This window comes from Gadus macrocephalus, chromosome 3, assembly GCF_031168955.1.
Source record: "Gadus macrocephalus chromosome 3, ASM3116895v1".
Taxonomy (NCBI): Eukaryota; Metazoa; Chordata; class Actinopteri; order Gadiformes; family Gadidae; genus Gadus; species Gadus macrocephalus.
In genome coordinates this window covers 4,857,303-4,877,716 of record NC_082384.1, presented here as the reverse complement: position 1 = coordinate 4,877,716, position 20,414 = coordinate 4,857,303, and the positions used below count along the sequence as shown (strand labels likewise).

Below are 20,414 nucleotides of genomic sequence, written 5' to 3'. Positions count from 1 at the left end.
AGAGACATCTCATGCACATAGCCACCCCAGGATCTGTAGTCAGCAAACATCCAGTCCACCTCAGAACAAGACCTGTAAGAACAATCAAATCTGAAAACAGTCTTATCTCGAGATTAATTTAAAAGTTCTATATTCTTTGTTGTTGTTTGTTAATAATGTCTCTGCAATACAGACATATGGAGAGGTGTTCTACAAAGTTAGAACCTCACAACCAGATGCATTTGTTATACTGTTTTATTTTCTACAATTGTTGCATCTGAACAGCATCTCTTCAGTCGGTACCAGCAGGGGCGGACTGGCCATCGGGAATACCGGTGGGCCGATGGCCCAAAATACTATTATGTACCGGCCCACGCCCATCATCGCATCAGCCCTACAATGGTTATCACAGCGTCACAAGCGTAATTTTCTCCAAGAGCTATACCTATCTAAGCACAATCGCACTGACTGAGTTTTATACTGCTACTCGCAATCGGTCTTCACACTCATGGTGACTATTTTTCAATTTTTTTTTAAGTGTCTTCTAATATGTGTTTTACAGACTTCGGAAGTCCAAAGTAAGAAAAGATCTCCACCTTATTAATAAACACCTCTAAATTGGTTCTTACACAGCCGAAGTGTTCTCAGCTGTGCGGATTGAGGTAGAGAATTTGGATTTGCATACATACACGCAACGCGGCACCCAGTTCTATGCATGCGCTCAACCCATGAGGAGAAAGGGATTGTTTGCGGCGAATGTCTCCAGCTTGAGACCCGCTGAGGCTGCCCGGCAACGATCCCTTTCTCCTCCTTGTCGTGGTTCAGTCTACTTCACATTGATGAGGACGTTGAAGAACCAGGAACGTCGGAGAACCCAACGCGGTCGTTTGAGATTCATAATATCGGCTCACACATCTTTTGGCCGTTATAATATTATATGATATAGATATCTATGTAGGCTATATGATAATATTTTGATATAGAGCTCCAGGACTCCCGTGTGTTCTAGAATATTTGCAGAACACGGCTAAAGGCTGTGTGAGCCTCGCCATTGCGATACATCCACTGTAAACAGAGCGAATGGTACCGTGGCTGCAAGCTGCTCAGGGCCACACCCCCACCCTCCTCCTTGACCCGCCTCGCTCCTCCTCATTTGCATTATAGCTACAGCCACCAAAACAGCGCATTTGGGGGAAGCTCAATGTGCGACTGGCTCGGAGTGGCTATAACTCTGCACCACGGCTGAATTTCGGGAACGTCGTTATGTAACTTACTGTTTTGTTATGCACCTTCAGCACCCCTACACACACAAACAATCACACACCCAGCATGCAACACTACTGATACCACTGATGTTCACACCCCATCGTATGTTCTGTTCTGTTCATTTCTAATATATTGTTCATGCTAATTCTACCCTCTGATTCCAGTTTCTTTATTGTGTGGTCTTTCTCTGCTGACATTCATTCCTTAAGGCTTTGTAGTTATACTTGTATAACCATCTGATACTAGCCAAGAGTTAAGCATATCCATCTAGCAAACTATACCTACCTTGGAGTGTTACAATAGCCAATAATCATTTTATTCCATGTGTCCATCCAGGCAAATTGGTGGATCCAAATGTTATTAAAAAACAAACATACATATATGATGTAATTTCTTTGTAATCATCCAAAATAATGTTAAGTGTATGGGTATTTTTCCCAGAAGGCCACTCGATACGCGCAATCCATTGAGTGGGCAACGCGGCGTGTACTTAGTGGGCCGCGCGCCGTGTATTGAGTGGGCCGGTCTGACAGAAACTCCCGGGCCACTTTTTTCCCCCAGTCCGCCCCTGGGTACCAGGTTACATCTTGATCACTCATATAGTGCTACAAACATGTAGCACACAGTTTGAGTTGTTGTTTTTTCTATATCCCTTTGTCTAGTTTTCAGACTTTTTGGTTGTTTCACCCAAGGAATCAGAGTTAATGGGGGTGCATGTAACAGTGTAAATAGGTAATTATCGAAGAAGAGTCCTGCATTATTGGGTTCTTTACACAGGGTATTCGCTTATTGGCCAAATGTATTCTGGATAATTGGATGGTCATACCAGACAGACAATAATAAGCTTTGGGAGCTTTTGCCACTGATCTGCTGTTACTGCTTCATTGTGCAACTGTTTCATTGTGCAACACCCAACGTAAAGGGACCATTTGTAACCCATCCCTTCTGCGTCTGGATGAAGGTACCAAGAAGTCGCAACTGTCAATCACAGGTGCGTGAGATGCTACTCAAAGATGGGGAGGAGCAGAGAGGGCAGCTCTCTTCTTCTCTCTTCTGCTCTCTCTTTACAAATCTCCAAACTTACCCACAGCAGCTTTCCCTGATTGTATCCTCATGTAATATAAGTTATCTTTGCTCATAACATTAAATTACAATAAATGTCAAAAAAAAATTGCATACTGTATTCATCTAACTTTAACTTCAATGTTTATATTAGTTAGTACCAGTAGTTATGTCGAAATAAATATTAGACAACATAACATGTAAAATAAAAGAGCGCCCTAGTTTCCGTGTCCCCCGTCCCCCGTCCCCCCCCCATAGACTCTACCTGAATCGGGAGGTTGGGAGGGACAAGTTACCTTAGTTACCCAATTGATGCATCATTCTGACCGGAGAGGAGAAAGCTATCTATTTGCACATCAAAATGTCAAAGAAACCTAAACACTCTGGCGCCCAGGGGAGGAAGAGAACGAAAGAAGAGGAGGAAAAACGGGAAAAGACAGAAATACAGTGACTTTAATTTGTTTATCTTTAATGTAGGCCTGGCTGGCTATAGCCAACTGGTCACTTTGTCTGGCTCTTGTTCACCTTTATATCTTTATTTCTCTAGAGCTAACTGTTCCCTATACATAACTCTGCTTAATACGTGGCTATTGGTTTAATTTATTCACTTATCGAAGCAATATTTGGTTTTATTATTTAGGAAATAGAAATAATCCGCCAACAGTTGTCAGGGCGTAGCGCGTTGCCAAGCAACGTGTCAACAACTTAACCGGAGTTAACTAGTCATGCAGTGTTTGTTTTAAAAAAAGAAAAGGAAAGGCAGCTCTTTACCTAGCTGGTCCGCTTCTCAATCCAAACCCACACGCTTCAATGAAAATCAAAACATGTCAGCTATGTACATAGGTCCATAACAGTTTGTAACCCACAGTAAAATGGGCGTATTATCCTTAAATTATCCAATGCATTGTTCAAAGGTTTTTATTCGCCATTTGTGCATAAACCAAACAGTTCAAACACATTGGAATTCTTGTGCAGGGCTTCCCAAGTCAAGTACAGTATTAATACAAAGAGAGAGATCGAGAGAGAGAGAGAGAGAGAGAGAGAGAGAGAGAGAGAGAGAGAGAGAGAGAGAGAGAGAGAGAGAGAGAGAGAGAGAGAGAGAGAGAGAGAGAGAGAGAGGCGCAGCACAATAAATAGTAATAATAAAAAATATAAAGAGTTTTAAAAATTGAGATAAGGACAAATTGCATGTTGTGCATTGCATTTCAGAGAGCACCACAGTAGATAGTGATTAAAATTTAAAATTTAAAAATATATATAATATATATATCCCTGTGTAGTAACCATTGTTTGAGCAGTGTGTATTTTCAAGCTGATTTGGATGATAGTTTGTGGTTTGCATATCTTACATTTCCAATATCCTTCATCCAATAATATATTATTGTATTTTTTTTACACTTCCGTTGAGTGCTTGTTTAATCTCTGGTTAGAACCAAACTAGATAAACCATACTACATTTAATTGTATTTACAATAATTTGAATCTGAACTCATATCTATTGTTTTGCTTATGAATGCCTTAAGTAAACATCATGCATTTATTTGCAGTATTTTGTGCCTACCTTATTGTATGAGTGATTCATTATCACAAGTTTTGCAAGACTTTTTTTTACTGCAAAGTGTTTGATTATTAAAAGTTCTAACGTCTGCAGTATTTTGTGCATACTATATTGTATGCATGATTCATTGCTTGTTACTCAGTTTGTAATACGTTTCGTGTGTTTAATTTTCTATCTAAAATCAAAGAGTCTCAAAGACAAAGCTTTGTAGCTTCTCTGAGTTTATGAACATTGGTAGTCGAATTTACTGTGCAATCCAAAGGGGTAGGGGGCGCCAGCAGAAATCTTGCCTAGGGCCCAAATTGGTCAGGGCCGGCCCTGAACAGGATTCACAGAGTGCTTGGACACCAGGTTTGCGTTTTCAATACAAAGTCTGTTTATTTCGATCCCCCAGCAGTCCAACAAAACACAAGTCCTTAAACATAAATCATAACCCCGTTCAAAGCGGTCACGGGGTGCGTTCATGGCGATCTCTGGCGGCGATCGCCCAGCAGTCCAACAAACCACTAGTCCTTAAACATGAATCATACTCCGCTCCAAGCGGTCACAGGGTGCGTTCCTGGCGATCTCTGGTGGTGATCGCCCCTGTCTCTCTGCTCCCCATTCCTCCTCACTACAAGACAAAGCAGAGCAGGCACATAAATACACACTCCTGATTGGTCTGATTGTCAGCAGGTGCCCGCTATCAGACCCATTCCCCCCCAGCAGATCCGGTGCGCTCCCAACATACCCATACTCCCCCTACAGGCCAGACGCCGCACGTCCCCCCACATATACAAATGGGTGTGCAGCATCTCTATCCATCTGTCTTGTCCTCTCTCACTCTCACACACACAAACACACACACACACACACACACACACACACACACACACACACACACACACGCATACACACACCCACACACATACACAACGTAGAAATTTGTTTGAATGGCAGGAAGGGAGTGTAGTTGTTAATAATGGACTCTACAGATGGTGCGAGCTACTCCGAGTGCCAGCCCTTTCCCCCCGATCCCCCAAAAACACACGCACACACACACACTCTTGTGCCAGCTCCTTATCTTCCAATCTGCAGACCTAGGTTTCTCCTTTAGCTTCCTTCCTTAATAGGAAACGTTTTTTGTGTTTCTATATGATTAAGTGTGTGTGTTTGTGTGTGTGTCTGTGTGTGAGTGTGTCTGTGTGCATGGGTGTGCGTATGTGTGCGCGTGTGTTTGAGGTTAAGGGGCAGTCTCAGGGTCTGGTCCACCTTTGTTTCCTGGAAACGACAGAAACCAGATTTAGTTTCAGTTGAATCTGTGTTTAAATGGCAATATTTCTTTACAAGACTCTGAGTCTTAATAATTGTTCAATTGTCTGCAAAGACTGACTTTGAACGTGCAGGCGCCTGGATGGGCATCAGAGCTTCATAAACTAGCGTACTGAACTGACAGAGAAGATTGGACCTCACATTTCAGAGGGAAGGTAGCATTTCCCTAATTAAATCTTTTCAAAGAGATGTCAGCATGCAACAAACACACTGATAGCCCTATTTATTGGCCAGCTCCCTTTATGTAGCCGGGTACCTGGGCCAATGGACAATGTGTCGTATCTTCACCAGTTTCATAACCCGCTCCCTGGTACAGGACAAGAGCAGAACAATCATCTGTTTCATTAGTGACACAAGGGTTTGTCAGATGCCTCTGGGAAAAATATTGGTGCATGCAACAAATCAAGGACACCATTTATTAACATAATTGAATGCAGTAATAAGCATTAATTAATAATTACCAAACAATTAATTAACAGTTCACTCATGGTCTAGGAATCCTTTACTGACGGTGTTTGTTTACTGATGGTGTTGAAGTATAGGTGTTCATGTTTACACTGATGGTGTTGATGTTTACTGACGTAGTTCATGTTAACACTGATCTTGTTGATGTTTACTGACGATGTTCATGTTTACTGACGGTGTTCATGTTTACTGACAGTGTTCATGTTAACTAAGTTATAAGTGTATACATTATAAATAGCAAGATGGCTTTGCTGTATACCAACCGCCAAGCCCCTGCCTTTGGGCCCCAGGTCTCAGTGAGGTCCTCAGCCTGTGGGGCCCCAGATCTCAGTGAGGTCCTGTGGGGCCCCAGGTCTCAGTGAGGTCCTGTGGGACCCAAGGTCTCAGTGAGGTCCTTTGGGCCCCAGGTCTCAGTGTATCTAGAGATCCTGAGCCTGTCTAGTTTGGTTATCCTCTCCCTGCATTATCAATACATAGGCTGACGTTTTCACATTAAAGACTCGCACCTAGTGTAATTGTATGACACACACACATACACATACACAAACACACACACACACACACACACACACACACACACTCACACTCGCACCTAGTGTAATTGTATGACACACACACAAACCCCCCCCCCCCCCCACACACACACACACACACACACACATACACAAACATACACACCAGCACACACACACACACACAGGCTGGGGGCCAAGGTCCCTGTGGATAATTCACTAATAAAGTTGCACAAGTTGGAAAGCCAAATTTAGCTCCTAGCCTGACAAAACAAAAAACTAGACATCAGCACCAAGGGCCGACAAACTTTATGCAGGAAACTTCCATATAAAACGTGTTATTTGATTGTTTTTAACCATCCCACCTCATGTATTTTTCTTTTTAGAATGTATTGTTTTATGAGATCATTTCATCTGTAATCATTCGGAAACTTATCAGTTATTTGGTATCAGTTATAGGTAAAATTAACTAATATTCGATTTCTACCAGTGAGAACAACAACCGCAGCACACTGTGCTTTCCTATAGGGTGTTAATCGCCCTTGAAATGATGTTTGTGCTGCAGCCAGTCGGAAATAAAAGATATACAACGCCTATATTTGACATGGGATGAAACTTGAACAAGGACATTGAAAACTTTAAAAATGTTAACTGTTGAGGAGCTCGACTTCCTTTTATTTCCTGGATGCCTGTCTCCAGTTTCATGGTTTACAGACACACACAAACACACACACAGTTCCCCCATCATACAGTATAGTTCATGTCGGTGATGTTCGGATTGTACAAGAATGTAAACATAGGTATTTGCATTGCACTTCATGCACAGAATCCGTGCATCCTTCATTGATCTGCCATAACCTCCAGCAGTGACAGGGAACACGCTACTTTCCACTTCAACATGTTGATATGTCTTTCCCTCCAGGTGCACATTACATGTTCCCAAACATTGCTAAATACATGCACACAAAAAAAACACATACACACACACATGCACCCAAACCAGTGTCCTGGGCCACACTACAGACAAAGATTGATCCATGTTTACACACACACACACACACACACACGCACACGCACACACACACACACACACACACACACACACACACACACACACACACCGGTAGTGTCAGGGTTCCCGCCGCTTGGACTGTTGTTTTTGTCTCCCCCTACCTGTTCGAGTTTTGACAGTTCCTGACTTTGTTTTTAGCCATGTGTTTTTAGGTTTTTAGTCATGTGCCTGGGTCACGCCCATTTTTGAGCAACTTCCTGCCTTTGTTCTTTCCCTCCACTTTCTCTGTTCACCCGTCTCTCATTTTGTGTCGATTAGTTTGAGTTGAACCCTACCTTTGTCAGATCGTCACAGCGTGTGAATCTGTTAGTTGAGAGATTTAAAAGTTTAAAGTTTTTCCGGTTCTGAACCCTGCCTGTTTGTGACGAAGTCTTTGGCCTGTCGTTTCTGGATTATCTGCCTGTACCTGTCTGCTTGTACCTGTCTGCCGGCCTGTCCACGAACCCTGCCTGTACCTGGACTCTGTTTCGCCTGCCAGACTGTTCTGGGAATAAATTTCAATCACTCCAAAGTTATCTCGATCTGTGCTTGATTCCCGTTCTGAGTGACTTTTTTATTTGTTGAAATTGAGTCGCTGATGAATTCTAAAATAATAGGAAAAAAAAATACTTTCTTCTTTATTGTATAATCTGTAGCCTCGGTCTGGGAGCATTGGCTTTATGAAGTATATATGTCATCATGTCTCAATCTTCATGTAATGGTTACACGATAAAGCCATCGAATAATTTAACAATATACACACGTATTGTTTATTTGACAACATATACTTTAAACGTTCCAACATATTGATCACAGTGTATTGTCATGCTAAAAATGGCACCTAAACAAAGAGGTTGAAAACAAGAAATTTTAATAAATTATATAATCAATATCTGACTTAAGAATAATACGGCATTCATAAAAAAAATGGAAATATTTTAAACTTCAATACTTTGATATTCAGACAATATGAACAAATCTAAAAAGGCCCGATGGGTCCGCCGGCCTGCTGGTGGTCTCTGGGGGGCACTCCCACGCAAATGTCTGTGAGAGTAAGACCCGCACCAAACCACCACATGGACCCTGCTCCTTCTGACTTTCACTCATCCAAAGTTACTCCCCCAACTCCCTATCATCCCGATCCGTCAGCACACACAGTCATGTTCAAAGGGATCTCAACAAAACTAAAAAGTCCTACTTTTTCGTTTTCATTTTCTGCTGTTTTTGGACTGAGCGGGGCTGGGGTGCTTAGGTGTGATTGGCTAAGCAAATGGTTTGGGTTCCTGATTAGGCTGCGGTAAAGAGGAAGAGTAGCAGGTGTATAGGGAGGGTCTGGGGGTCTCTCAGTCCAGCCGTCTCCAGTGGGAGGGCACGCAGCGACACACCTCCTCGCTGTAGGAGTAGCCCTCCTCACACTTCCTCCTCCGGGGCTCACAGGGGGGCCGGTGGCAGCTGGAGGGGTGGGGTGGGGGATGGGGGACACACAGAACGACATCACATGGAGGTAAAACATACATTCATCCATACATTAAAATCATCCGCCTAAACTGTGAGGAAGTTGTTTAAGTGTTAATGCAACAATGCATGAGAGAGAAGACTGAGAACAAGATAAGAAGATCAACAAAAAACAATTGAATTCGATCCCAACAATCTACTCGGTAGTTCTCCCTCTTTGACACTAAGGACAGATAGCAGTTTCTGGTAGCTCTTATTGCTGTTTGTCTGTTGGAGATAATGTGTGAGCAAGAGTTTGAAGTAAAGCAAATTTTGTCTGCTGTAGTAATTGGTTGCTCTGAGGGAGATCCTTTGGGGAAACATGAGGGCACACACAGATCAACATCACAGACAGATTCTTACTGCTTGGCGGCTACACTCATAAATCACTCTGAACAGGGTCACGCGGGGTCACGGCTGGCTGGGCACATTGTCTGCGCACACGCACGCACGCACGCACGCACGCACGCACGCACGCACGCACGCACGCACGCACGCACGCACGCACGCACGCACGCACGCACGCACGCACGCACGCACGCACGCACGCACGCACGCACGCACGCACGCACGCACGCACGCACGCACGCACGCACGCACGCACGCACGCACGCACGCACGCACGCACGCACACACACACACACGCACGCACACACACACACACACACACATAAATCTGCATCAATGCATGTTGCATGTGTGTGTGTGTGTGTGTGTGTGTGTCTATCTGTGTGGGTTCCCTCCTGTTCCTAAACAGGGGAAATGGTTAAGTGACTGCTGGTACAAGTCATTAACTCACTGAGGTCTTGTATTACATGCCTGTTACAGGCCAATACTGACCCTTCTAACCCCCCCCCCCACACACACACACACACACACACACACACACACACCAGGAGTCTTCCCGGGAACTGCTGTTTCATGCAGGAAGGCAGCACCCCCTACCCTGAGGCCACATGCATGTTTCTGATAAAACTAATGGATCTCAACACATTATCAAATATGATGGTTTTATTACATTAGAGTTTTTGGAATGTGCTCACTAAAGGGCTTTTTTCAAGTTGAAACCCATAGAGGCTATATTAAATGTCATGAATTGCACTGCAACACTGCAAGTCCTGAAAAAGTCCTATCACCATGGATACCATTAATGCAGGATAGATTCATGCTGATGGGATGATGATGGATTTCTTAGAACCCACAAGCCCAGTGTACATCGATTAGTCGAACGCACAAGCCAAGCATCTTTATTTCAAATTGAAACGTGATAACATCTTCAAGTCTGGTTCCTTTAGCTCCTTCATTGACCTGAAACCACTGCACATAACAAGCATACAAACTGGGAGCAGCGCCGGGGACAACCTGCTGTAAGGGCTCTGTGATGGGAGTGCCTCACCTGCAGGTGGCCTGGTGGAAGCGGCGTCCTCTGAGGAAGCACCTGTTGGGCGACTCACTGCACTCGCAGGAGCAGCGTGCCCGGTTGAGGGGCTGGTGCCGGGGGCAGGCGCGCTCGCAAACGCACTGGCAGCTCTCCCTGTCGAACACGTGGTGTGCCGGGCAGGCCGAGGGGGGCCGGGCGTTGCACACACACTGACACGTGTTGCGGTCCAGGTGTTGGTGGGGGGCGCAGGGGGCCGCGGCGCCATCACCGTGGCGACACACACACTGGCAGCTCTCCACGTCCAGCTCCTTGTCTGGACCGCACACATCGGCTGCGAATATGTCTGCAGGGAGTGAGGGAGAGGAACCGGGGTGAGGGAGGGGGGTCAAACAGGGGGACGTTTCATTGGTCTGACCGCGGCGAAGGAACGTTACTCAACATGGATTAAGGTCACCGCGTGGGAACCGGGCGATCCAGCGTGAACCACACATGACCTAACCGTGTTCACTGCAGCAGTACGGCAGAACGGCGTCCAGGAATATGACTACGAACGAACGTCACGGGCCCAAGAACCGCTTGTTTCCCTACAGCAGCTGTGACCACTTTTGTGATGATTCTCTTCACCAGATACCCTCCTGAACTCAACCAGGACATGCCCTGCTACCTGTTTGGGCAGGTCCATGTCATGTGAACTATCAGAAGAGCGCCTGGACGTTGATCTAGCTCTACCTAGCTCCTACCTTTGTAGAGTGTCATATGTCCCTATGTAGAGGAATAGATCTTTGTAGAACGTGGGTCAATATAAATGCAGATCCTTTATTTGGCTTCGTATGTGTGTATATACTTATTGATGGTGTAAGTAGAGCTTCCACTTGCTGACATATAGATTTTTGTTAAAAAAACGGTAATAAGCCGTTGGAGTTTTACCTCCCCTCACATAAGTCAGGGGAGGTAAAACTGGTTTCTATAGCAAAAAGGAAATGGCCAATGGAACCCATATGTAGCTTGTGAAATAAAAACTCGTAAAAGTAAAATATTAGTCCATTACAACCAACCCGTCTCGTAGAGTCGACACAAAAAACACAAGCTTATTATTTTGTAACAGCCAGGAACACTTAATCAGAACTCTGACCACCAATGATTCACACTAAATGTTTATAGATTGCAGATATTCATATTTTCCAGCTAAATGCGTCCTATGTCCATGGGACGCATGTGAAAACATCAGAAATGCTCAAAATCACTGTTTTGCACAAGATTGAAATGTCATAATATCGTCTTTAAAAGAACACTATAATCAAGAGTCCGTAGACCAATCATATGCTTGGTCAAGCCTTCAACAAACATTCACCTGTGTGGGTTAAAGGTCAAGAAGTCGGAGCACAACAGGTCAGGTGTGTCACGGCCCAATACGTGTCATATCCCCGTGCATGTTCCTGTGATGATCTATGATGTCAGGCGCTGTCTGGAACATTGGATTCTATGGGATTATCTCCACACCATAAACTAAAAATGGATTTCCCTGTGGGGGTGGAGAATATAGGCAGCCATAGTAGTGACCCCAAAGAGCATGCAAAAAACCCCACCCCCCCCCTTCTCCATTTCATCTCTCTGGACTCTTTGGAGTTCTTCAAAACACAGCCGTAGGAGGAAAGACATGAATAACCAAGATGTGTTGTGAGCCGAAACTGACAGGAATTGTTTCACAATCCGATGATGTTGTACCATCAAATGTCAAATAAAACAGGGTTTCATAAGGAGTTACATTTCTTTTGGGTTCCAGCTCAGGTTTATGGGAAGTGCTTTGCTTGGATTTGTAATACTACAAAGCAGACTTGTTTTTCTTTGCCTTCCCCCTCATGTCCTACCACCAACTCCCATCCCAGCATTCCTCCTCCATGACCAGCTTTCTACAACAATACGCACCACTCGCAGCCTCACTGGGGCCCGAGATCAGTCAAAGGGCCACATAATAGGTTATCGTGTTTAGGGTGGGGCGGGTAATGGGGGACAGCCTGTAATAAATTATGCAGTCGATGGGCTGATGTGCATGTACGCTGGGTCCAGTGGTTAAGGGTTGGTGTTTCAGAGAGTGGATAAGGGTTGGTGTTTTAGAGCGTGGTTAAGGGTTAGAGTTTCAGAGAGTGGTTAAAGGCACCCAGTGCAACTTTCGAGGCTTAAAAATAAACATTAAATTCTTTTTTACACGTAGTAAGTTTCAATAACTCCATACCATTACATACCGACATTTAAGCAGCAAAGATGAGACGTTGTTGTGTGGTGAGAACTGATAACAACAACAATGCCGCCATTTTCTTTATTTTTTGTAACCTACAATAAATAAAGCAGGCTTCCAGTCAATGGAAAAATGGCTTCTCCCCACCGGCGATTGTTGTTGTTTACGATTTTCTATCAGTTCTCACCACACAACGACGTCTCATCTTTGCTCCTTGAATGTCGATATGTAATGGTATGGAGTTATTGAAACTTACTACGGGTAAAAAAGACTAGAAATTGAATGTTTATTTTTCATTGAATGTTTACATAAAGTTGCACTGGGTGCCTTTAAGGCTTGTTGATTCAGAGAGTGGTTGAGGTGTTTTAGAGAGTAGTTAATGGCTGGTGTTTTAGAGAGTGGTTAAGGGCTGCTGCTTCAGAACGTTCTTAAGGGCTGTTGTTTCAGAGAGTAGTTAAGGGTTGGTGTTTCAGAGAGTGGTTAAGTGTTGGTGTTTTAGAGAGATATAAGGATCCCACTGATGGGCGATATGGCCTAAAATCCATATTGCGATATACATTGCAACCTATTGCGATAACGATATATATCACGATATATAAATCATAATAGAACCATTTCAGAACAGGTTACATAGACTCTAAGGAAAGCCAAACTGCTAAATGTATAAAACAAAAGAAAGAAACTTAGTATGTCGTTTTGAGAACATTTATTGTGCAAAACTGTAATCATACAACATAATGTTGTAGCTGCAGAGACTTTAACAAAGAAAAAAATCTTCTGTGTAATGACGTATACTTCTCTTAATGAAATTAAAACTGGTGGTGTCTTGTTAAAGGTTGGGTATGCGATTTGCGAAACGCCAGCAGATTTTGAAAATACACAACTCAAATGGTCCTACCCCCTCTCCTTCAACGCTGACTCTGACTCCACCCATTCCAAGTACCTGGACGCGCAATCATGCACGAGCGCGAACAGAGATGCGCGAGAGCGAGCCAGGCTAGCGTAGGTTCTCGTTTAACAACATGGCACTACATTCAGCTGTAAGTTGCACCCAGTACCGCGGGAAGTAGGGGTGCTGCAACACCCCCTGTCCGAGGCCCTGTCTTATCACAGAAAACGATCATTTCTAAAAACTCCGGCCAAAGTGGAGATTTCTGAAAACGCCGGTTATGGGTTGTCGTGTCAACGGGGAGAAACGGGATTTTAGTTTCTGAACAGGCCCCCAGGACAGGCATATACTTCCGCAATCCACCCGTGCTCAGAGGCCAAGCCTGGTATTGCAGCTGTTTAGCTGGGAGTGGACGGGGGTCCGTCATTTCATGTGGCCCAGAAGTAGATATCGCCGTCCACTCCAATACAAGTGGGGAACAGGATTGTGTCTCCGCAAGAAATGTTTGGATATCAATCAAAGGCTCATAATTATATTTCTACCCTGTTCTAAAAAAAATGTAAGTTTTTTCTTTTCAAAACGCCTCCTCAAGCGTTTTGCAGTTTACGTTGGGTACAGCAGCTGAAAGGAGCCGTACTGAAACAAACGGCTCCTTGCTATGATCCTATTTTGAAGTGCACGGCTCCATTAACTTCCGAATTAAATTAAATTCCGAATTAACTTCCATTAACTCCATTAACTTCCAAAGTCTGAGATTTGTCCTTTACTTGACATGAATGGCGTTGAACACGGATATATAACACACATATCATTGAAATAGCTTGAACAGGCACGCACGTATTGATTACCTGAATGATTATGGGAGACCTACGTAATTTTCATAATATTGTAAATTGTGAGTCTATGGTCTTGTATATACATGTTTCATGTATTCATATGTTTTTTACATGTTGTGACTGTCTGAGTTTGTGATGTGAGTCTTTGTTCTATTGTGTCTCGTATTCATATACATGTTTTGACTGTCTGAGTTTGTGATGTGAGTCTATGGTCTTGTATATACATGTTTCATGTATTCATATGTTTTTTACATGTTGTGACTGTCTGAGTTTGTGATGTGAGTCTTTGGTCTCGTATTTATATGCATGTTTCATGTATTTATGTTTTTTACATGTTGTGACTGTCTGAGTTTGTGATGTGAGTCTTTGTTCTATTGTGTCTCGTATTCATATACATGTTGTGACTGTCTGAGTTTGTGATGTGAGTCTTTGTTCTATGTTCCCACTCTTGGCCTGCACCTTGACGTGGTGAGTGGGCTTTAAACTAAGCCAGGCCTTTTATATTTTTTCGTTTGTTATTCACAGTCTATCTTATTAATGATACAAAGCCTTAATTAAACCCCTTCTCTTCTGTTTGCAGAAACTGGAAACTTCAGAGTATATTTTATCTTAAGTTAGATAATCTTTTTTTGTTTCCTCATCAGATCCCAGTCCATCATGCTCCTCTACTTGTCTGCCGTGCCACCATCATGCCTCATGCATCACCTCTCAGCGCCTACCCAGCTGCATCTTATTCCATTTCGAAAAAGCGAGCATCTCACCAAGCAAAGTTTTGCTAATGCCTGCTCAAGTTATTTAAATTCTATGGATATCTGAAAATATTTACAGATGGTTCTAAAGATCCCAAAGGACAATGTGGTATTGGCATATATATTCCAGAATTTGAAAAAGGATATGGATATAGAGTGGGTGACTTTATCAGTATACTCAATCGAGATGGCCACAATAATAACCGCTCTTAGATGGGTGGTAGATACTAAGTTTTATAACAAATAATTCAATACGTGAAGATTTGGTGATAGAGGTAAAGCATCTTCTTTTAAATATTATAAGCCTTGGTTTAGTTATTCAGTTCTGTTGGATTCCAGCCCACCATGGAATATATGGCAATGAAATTGCTGATAAATTAGATAAAAGATACTAACCTAATTAGAAGAATTTAACCTTAAGTATATATATTTTTTATTTTTATTTATTCATTTATTTTGTTAGTTTGTTTTATTTTGTTTCGTTAGTTTGGTTTTTTCTTTGAATTTATTTGTATGATTTAAAGTATGATTTGCCAACGTCCTTGTCCTTGTCAACGTCCTTGTCACAAACTCCTGTGTAGTAGTCCAGTAGGTCGCGGTATATGGGGAAAAACTATGATCCGCCACTAAACTAGAAGAAGAAGAAGATCTCTGCATCCGGTACGTCACGGACTAGGTCACGTGTCCTGGCCACATAACGCGGAAGCAAATCGCTCCTGTATGTTGCCATGCGCCACTGAGCAGTTTGCATAGGAATGAATGGGCGGCCATTTTCCAGTCCGTGGTCCATCCTTTATTATGTCCATGGTTCTGAAGCGTCACATTATGCACCAGGAAATGCTTAACGTCATGTGAGCGCCCGCTGTACCGTATTGGTCCGAATACAAACACAAACCCCATTGTAAGACGACCTATATTTGGAAAAAAGATTTGAAGACCAGATCTTGTTTTTATGAATAAATAAATTGTATTCATTGAAATAATATACGAAAATAAAAAGGCATAGAATAAAACACTGCATTGCCACTAAACAGTAGTGCAAATAGGCCGTACTGATGTGTAGGCCTACACCAAAGACTATTCCTGACACTCCTCTGCCCCGCTGTGTTCGCTCTGGCTGTGGTCGCTCTGAACTGTTTCGGCCCGTGGCAAAGCGAGTCATCCTCGCTGCTGTCCAAGGCATTTTGAGACGCAGCATTTATTTAATGCTCATATGACCTAGTGCTGAAAAAAGGTTACATGAAAAAGTGTGAGGGTAGCGGTGGTGCGCTAAACTTGTTCTCTGAGCAGCTGGATGTGAACCATGGTGTGAAGAAAGTGAACACAACGATCGATTTTCAACTGTGCGCGCATGCACTGGTGTAGGCCTAATTGAGCTGCGCTGCTATATATCTTTTTTATCAATGTAACGAGTTGCGAGTCTAGTGCAGGCTGAGTTTTTTTTTTCAGCACCCCCTGCTGAGAATACGTTCTCGCGGCTATGGTTGCACCAGATGTTATAAACATTAAACGGTCACATAAATCATTACTATTTTTAGAAAATGTATGTTTGTTTCATATAATTGTATTGGAAGTCCTGGTTTTCACTAGGGTTGCTGCGGTGTGGACATTTTCACAACGAGTAATACACTCGTCTCAACACCGGTATTACCGAGTATAAACGGTATAAACTTTGAAACTATGTCAACCGCCACACAAGCATCGGTTTTTAGACCCTTCTCGTCCTTCAGTTGCCGCCAACGTTCGAAAGCAGCGCCTAGGATTATTCTTGATTTCAGTTTTTCTCTTTCAGCGTTTTTATTATCAATTACTCTCTGAAAAAGAGTTTTCCTTCTCTTTGCTGGTGGTGGTGGGGATGGAAATTGTCTTCTACGGAAATTGTCTTCTACTGCTAGGTCCAAATGTGGATTAACTAGTTCCAGTAGCTACCGCAGGATAACAACAAACAGGAGCTTGCTCTGGGTCACGAGCTCTGGGTCACGAGTACTGCACGAAGGGGTCGCGCGCGGGGGAGGGGGAGTGCAGTACGACCGTTTGATTGACGTACTTACTGTCCAATGCAACGAGGTGGCAATCCAAATGATTGGCTGGAGTTTTTCGAGCCCTGCCCGTTCCACAGATGATTGACTTGTTTAATTTTCATGTCAGTACTTCTAACTCAGTGGCTGTAAGCGGGTTATGATTTCAAGTAATTTTGCAAAAATGGCCAAAAAAGCAAATTCCGTACCCAACCTTTAATAAAGGAACGGATACTGTGATTCAGGGAAATACGTCCAGTATTAGGCATGGCTACTTTAAATAAAGAGAAATCTTCCAAGTGTGTGCACAGATACTTGATATTAAAACATAAAAGTGCAAAATGAACGCATACAATTTTGAAATGAACATGAAATGAGCGCAATCACCAGCTCCTCCGTTTCGCTTTCAGACATATTTACTTAGATGACGATGATGTGTTGAAGCCGGTTGCAGCTCATGGCTCTTTAAATTTCGCGGGTCGCGGATGATGCGATGCAGCTGGTTGCAGCTCGTGGCTCTTTTTAAATTTCGCGGGTCGCGGACGATGCGTTGCAGACGGTTGCAGCTCGCGGCTCTTTATATTTCGCGGGTCATGGATAGATCGCGTCAAACATGCATTATCGCGATAGAGCAATATAACTAAAATCTCTATCGTAAATCTCTATCCTATTTTTTATCGTTTATATCGTATATCGTTTATATCGCGCATTCCTATCCCAGTGACAGAGAATCATCAGCATAACAAGGGAGTTGTTGTTTTATGATAGCAGTTTTTATAGAGTGCTGGTTTAGTGTGGAATAACCTGTGTATGTCAATGAGCTTATGTGTTTGTGCTCGCTTTTGCATACGTGCGTGTGTTTGTGTGCGTATTTGTTCTGGCCTGCGCAGAGGCATTCTTCCATGCATCTGTTTATACTGAGTCCACATCATGTTATTGTAGGGAAACACATTCATAACAAGTCCAGTGTGATCAGGTTTCACTGCGGACGCATGCACATGCAGTCCAGCACATGGCCATCAAGGAAACTGAAACAGTTGCAGACTTTTGAATGAATTCAGCATAATACCAATAAATGTACCACAATACTTGTTGTGAAGTATTTTTTACCTGACAATCAAATTATTCCTTTCATTCACAGTTTCTGCCAAAGTAACGTAACAGCAGAACATTTTGCGAACACAATATAGCAGACAAATATCCCGATTGACGATAATATATAGGCCAATATTGGGTTCCAGAGCTCTATCGGTATGACATTTCACTTCTGAGGGCTGATAGATTTCTTAAACATAACATAATAAACAATATAAATGCAGGCTTTATAACTCCACATGATCTGAAGACAGGGCAGGTTGCCCCCCCAAAAAGGTAATAGTGGTGCTGTTGCGCCAAGCTTCATGACTGTGTTACTAAATAGGGCTGCTGCGACGCTGACATTAAGTTAATGTCCTTGTTCATTCCCATATCCTTCTCAATGATTATTGCACTATTTGTAAATGTGCTATAAAATGTTCTGTATGATGCCATGAAGATACTTCCAAAGTCTAGCATATTGTATCTTTTGATGCGTTATTGGGACCCGTTTCCTTCGTGTGGTTTGAGTCCTCATGCTGAGGGCATGTGCGTGCGATGCATGGATGTGCACGTTGCGCATTACCTATGTGCTGCGGGGCAGGCCTCAGAGGTGGAGGAGGAGGTGGTGGAGGGTGGTTCTGTTGCCAGGTGGTTGTCTTAGCAACACAGTGGCAAAGCCTGCTGTTCCAGGCATGGCTTAACGGGCACGTCCTATTGGCTATGGGACACCTTTGAGAAAGAGAGATACAGAGAGGAAGAGAGGGAGAGGGAGGGAGGAACAGAGCGGGAGAGAGAGAATGGGAAAGAGGAAGAGCGAGAGAGAGAGAGAGAGAGAGAGAGAGATAGGGACAGAGCGGGAGAGGGAGAGAGAGCGATAGGGAAGAGGGAGAGAGAGAGGGATGGGATATAGGGACAGTGTTGGAGAGAGAGAGAGAGAGAGAGAGAGCGATAGAGAGAGAGAGAGAGAGAGAGAGTTGGGGATGAGAATGACAGAAGGTGGAGGCTGTGAACATATGAACATAAAACATGAACCTGGTGCTGGATGAAAATATAGAAAAAAGCAACATTTAATGTAATACATACACACAGATAGGGACACGAAATCAGAGTCCAACCAATCAACATCAAGCGAATGAATAAGAGGTCCACTAGAAATGTATATATCAATAAACTGGACATCTTCCATTGCTAATAGTTAATGCTTCATCCTTGTTTGTATTATTTGTGAAAAAACGTTTGCAGTTGATTTTTATAACTGCAATAATAAGGCTTTAGCTTATTGCAGCACACCTTAGGAAGCCCCATTGATATTAAATATCACGACAATAAATGAGTCTCTACTGGACTCCTGTTTCCTGTGTTTCCCAGGAAGTGAGGGGGTAAAGGGGATATGACCTCAATGACTTGGACCAAATGTGATTGACCGTTACCGTAAATAAAACATCAGATTTCTCTGGGTTTGAACATTGCTGGAAACATTTGAGATAATGTAAGTACACAGCGCAACTAAAATTATAACATAATTGTTTTTTGGATATTTTTTTAGAAATGTTACATATTATACTTCAAAACAACACAAATCTTTGACAAACTTAATGACTAAAGTGAAAATGTAAAAGAATAAAATGAATCCCAAAATAATTGTTTTCGGATTGGATTCAGATACAGAGTTCCACATTTCTCCATTGACCATTAAGCAAATCTTTAAGTTCACTTAACAGAGGTTTCATCGGAGAACACACTGGTCTTAAAAATAACACAAATTATGGGTCTGCTACTTTTACATACCAAGTAGGCAAGGCAAGGCAAGGCAACTTTATTTATACAGCACTTTTCATACACAAGGCAGACTTATCTTCATAATTTAGTCTGCTGCTCTACTGCTGAAGCGCCCTGTCTACCATCTGCTGCCCTGGTACAAGAAAGGTTGAATTGGGTATTTATCTTGGACCTTCTCCTAGACTGGGTCCTTTCCCCCCTGGATGATGTAATGAGATGAGCCGATTAGAGGCTCCAAGCATGTGATTGATCAGAAGCAGACTGGAATTTGCAGCTTCGACTGACACATCCTGGCAGCTAGCCTGAAACGCTGCAAACCCCTCTAATGGCTGGGACTTTCCTTTGAATTGCCCTGAATATGATGAAAGAGACTTCCTGGCCGAGAAACTGAGGTTATCTAGTCGGCCTATGAGGGCCAGATTACCCGACACTAAATCTTTAAGACGGGTCATAGTTTTTTCTTTATGTGCATAACCTGTATGCATTTCTCACTATTAGCCAGCTCATTGTATCTCTACAGTAATTGTATGTACAGAAACCCACAACAGTATGTGTATATAGATGTAAAACAGTTCTGAAAATGGAATATGAAAGGTGATGCTCTCATCTTTGTAATCAACAACAACATGTTCTGTTGAAAAATGTGCAGTAATTGTGGGCAGATGTTTTAAACAGTATGCTTGCATTAACAATTCTAGTCAAATATTGCACAAACTCTATGTTTATGCTCTTGTTATGCATGTTTTGCTGT

At 42.9% G+C, this 20,414-nt stretch overlaps 1 protein-coding gene across 3 annotated transcripts in view; it reads right to left on the bottom strand.

Annotated features, from left to right (window-relative positions):
- Positions 1 to 7,947: 7,947 nt before the first annotated feature.
- vegfc (vascular endothelial growth factor c) overlaps positions 7,948 to 20,414 on the bottom strand; it is a 65,976-nt gene continuing 53,509 nt past the window's right edge. For all 3 annotated transcript variants that reach the window (XM_060046782.1, XM_060046783.1, XM_060046784.1), the window contains 3 exons: positions 18,468 to 18,613; positions 10,095 to 10,422; positions 7,948 to 8,656 (listed from right to left, as the gene is read on the bottom strand). In XM_060046782.1, coding sequence (XP_059902765.1) covers positions 8,548 to 8,656; positions 10,095 to 10,422; positions 18,468 to 18,613 — 583 coding nt within the window. In that variant the 3' untranslated portion in view covers positions 7,948 to 8,547. The remainder of the gene's footprint in view (positions 8,657 to 10,094; positions 10,423 to 18,467; positions 18,614 to 20,414) is intronic.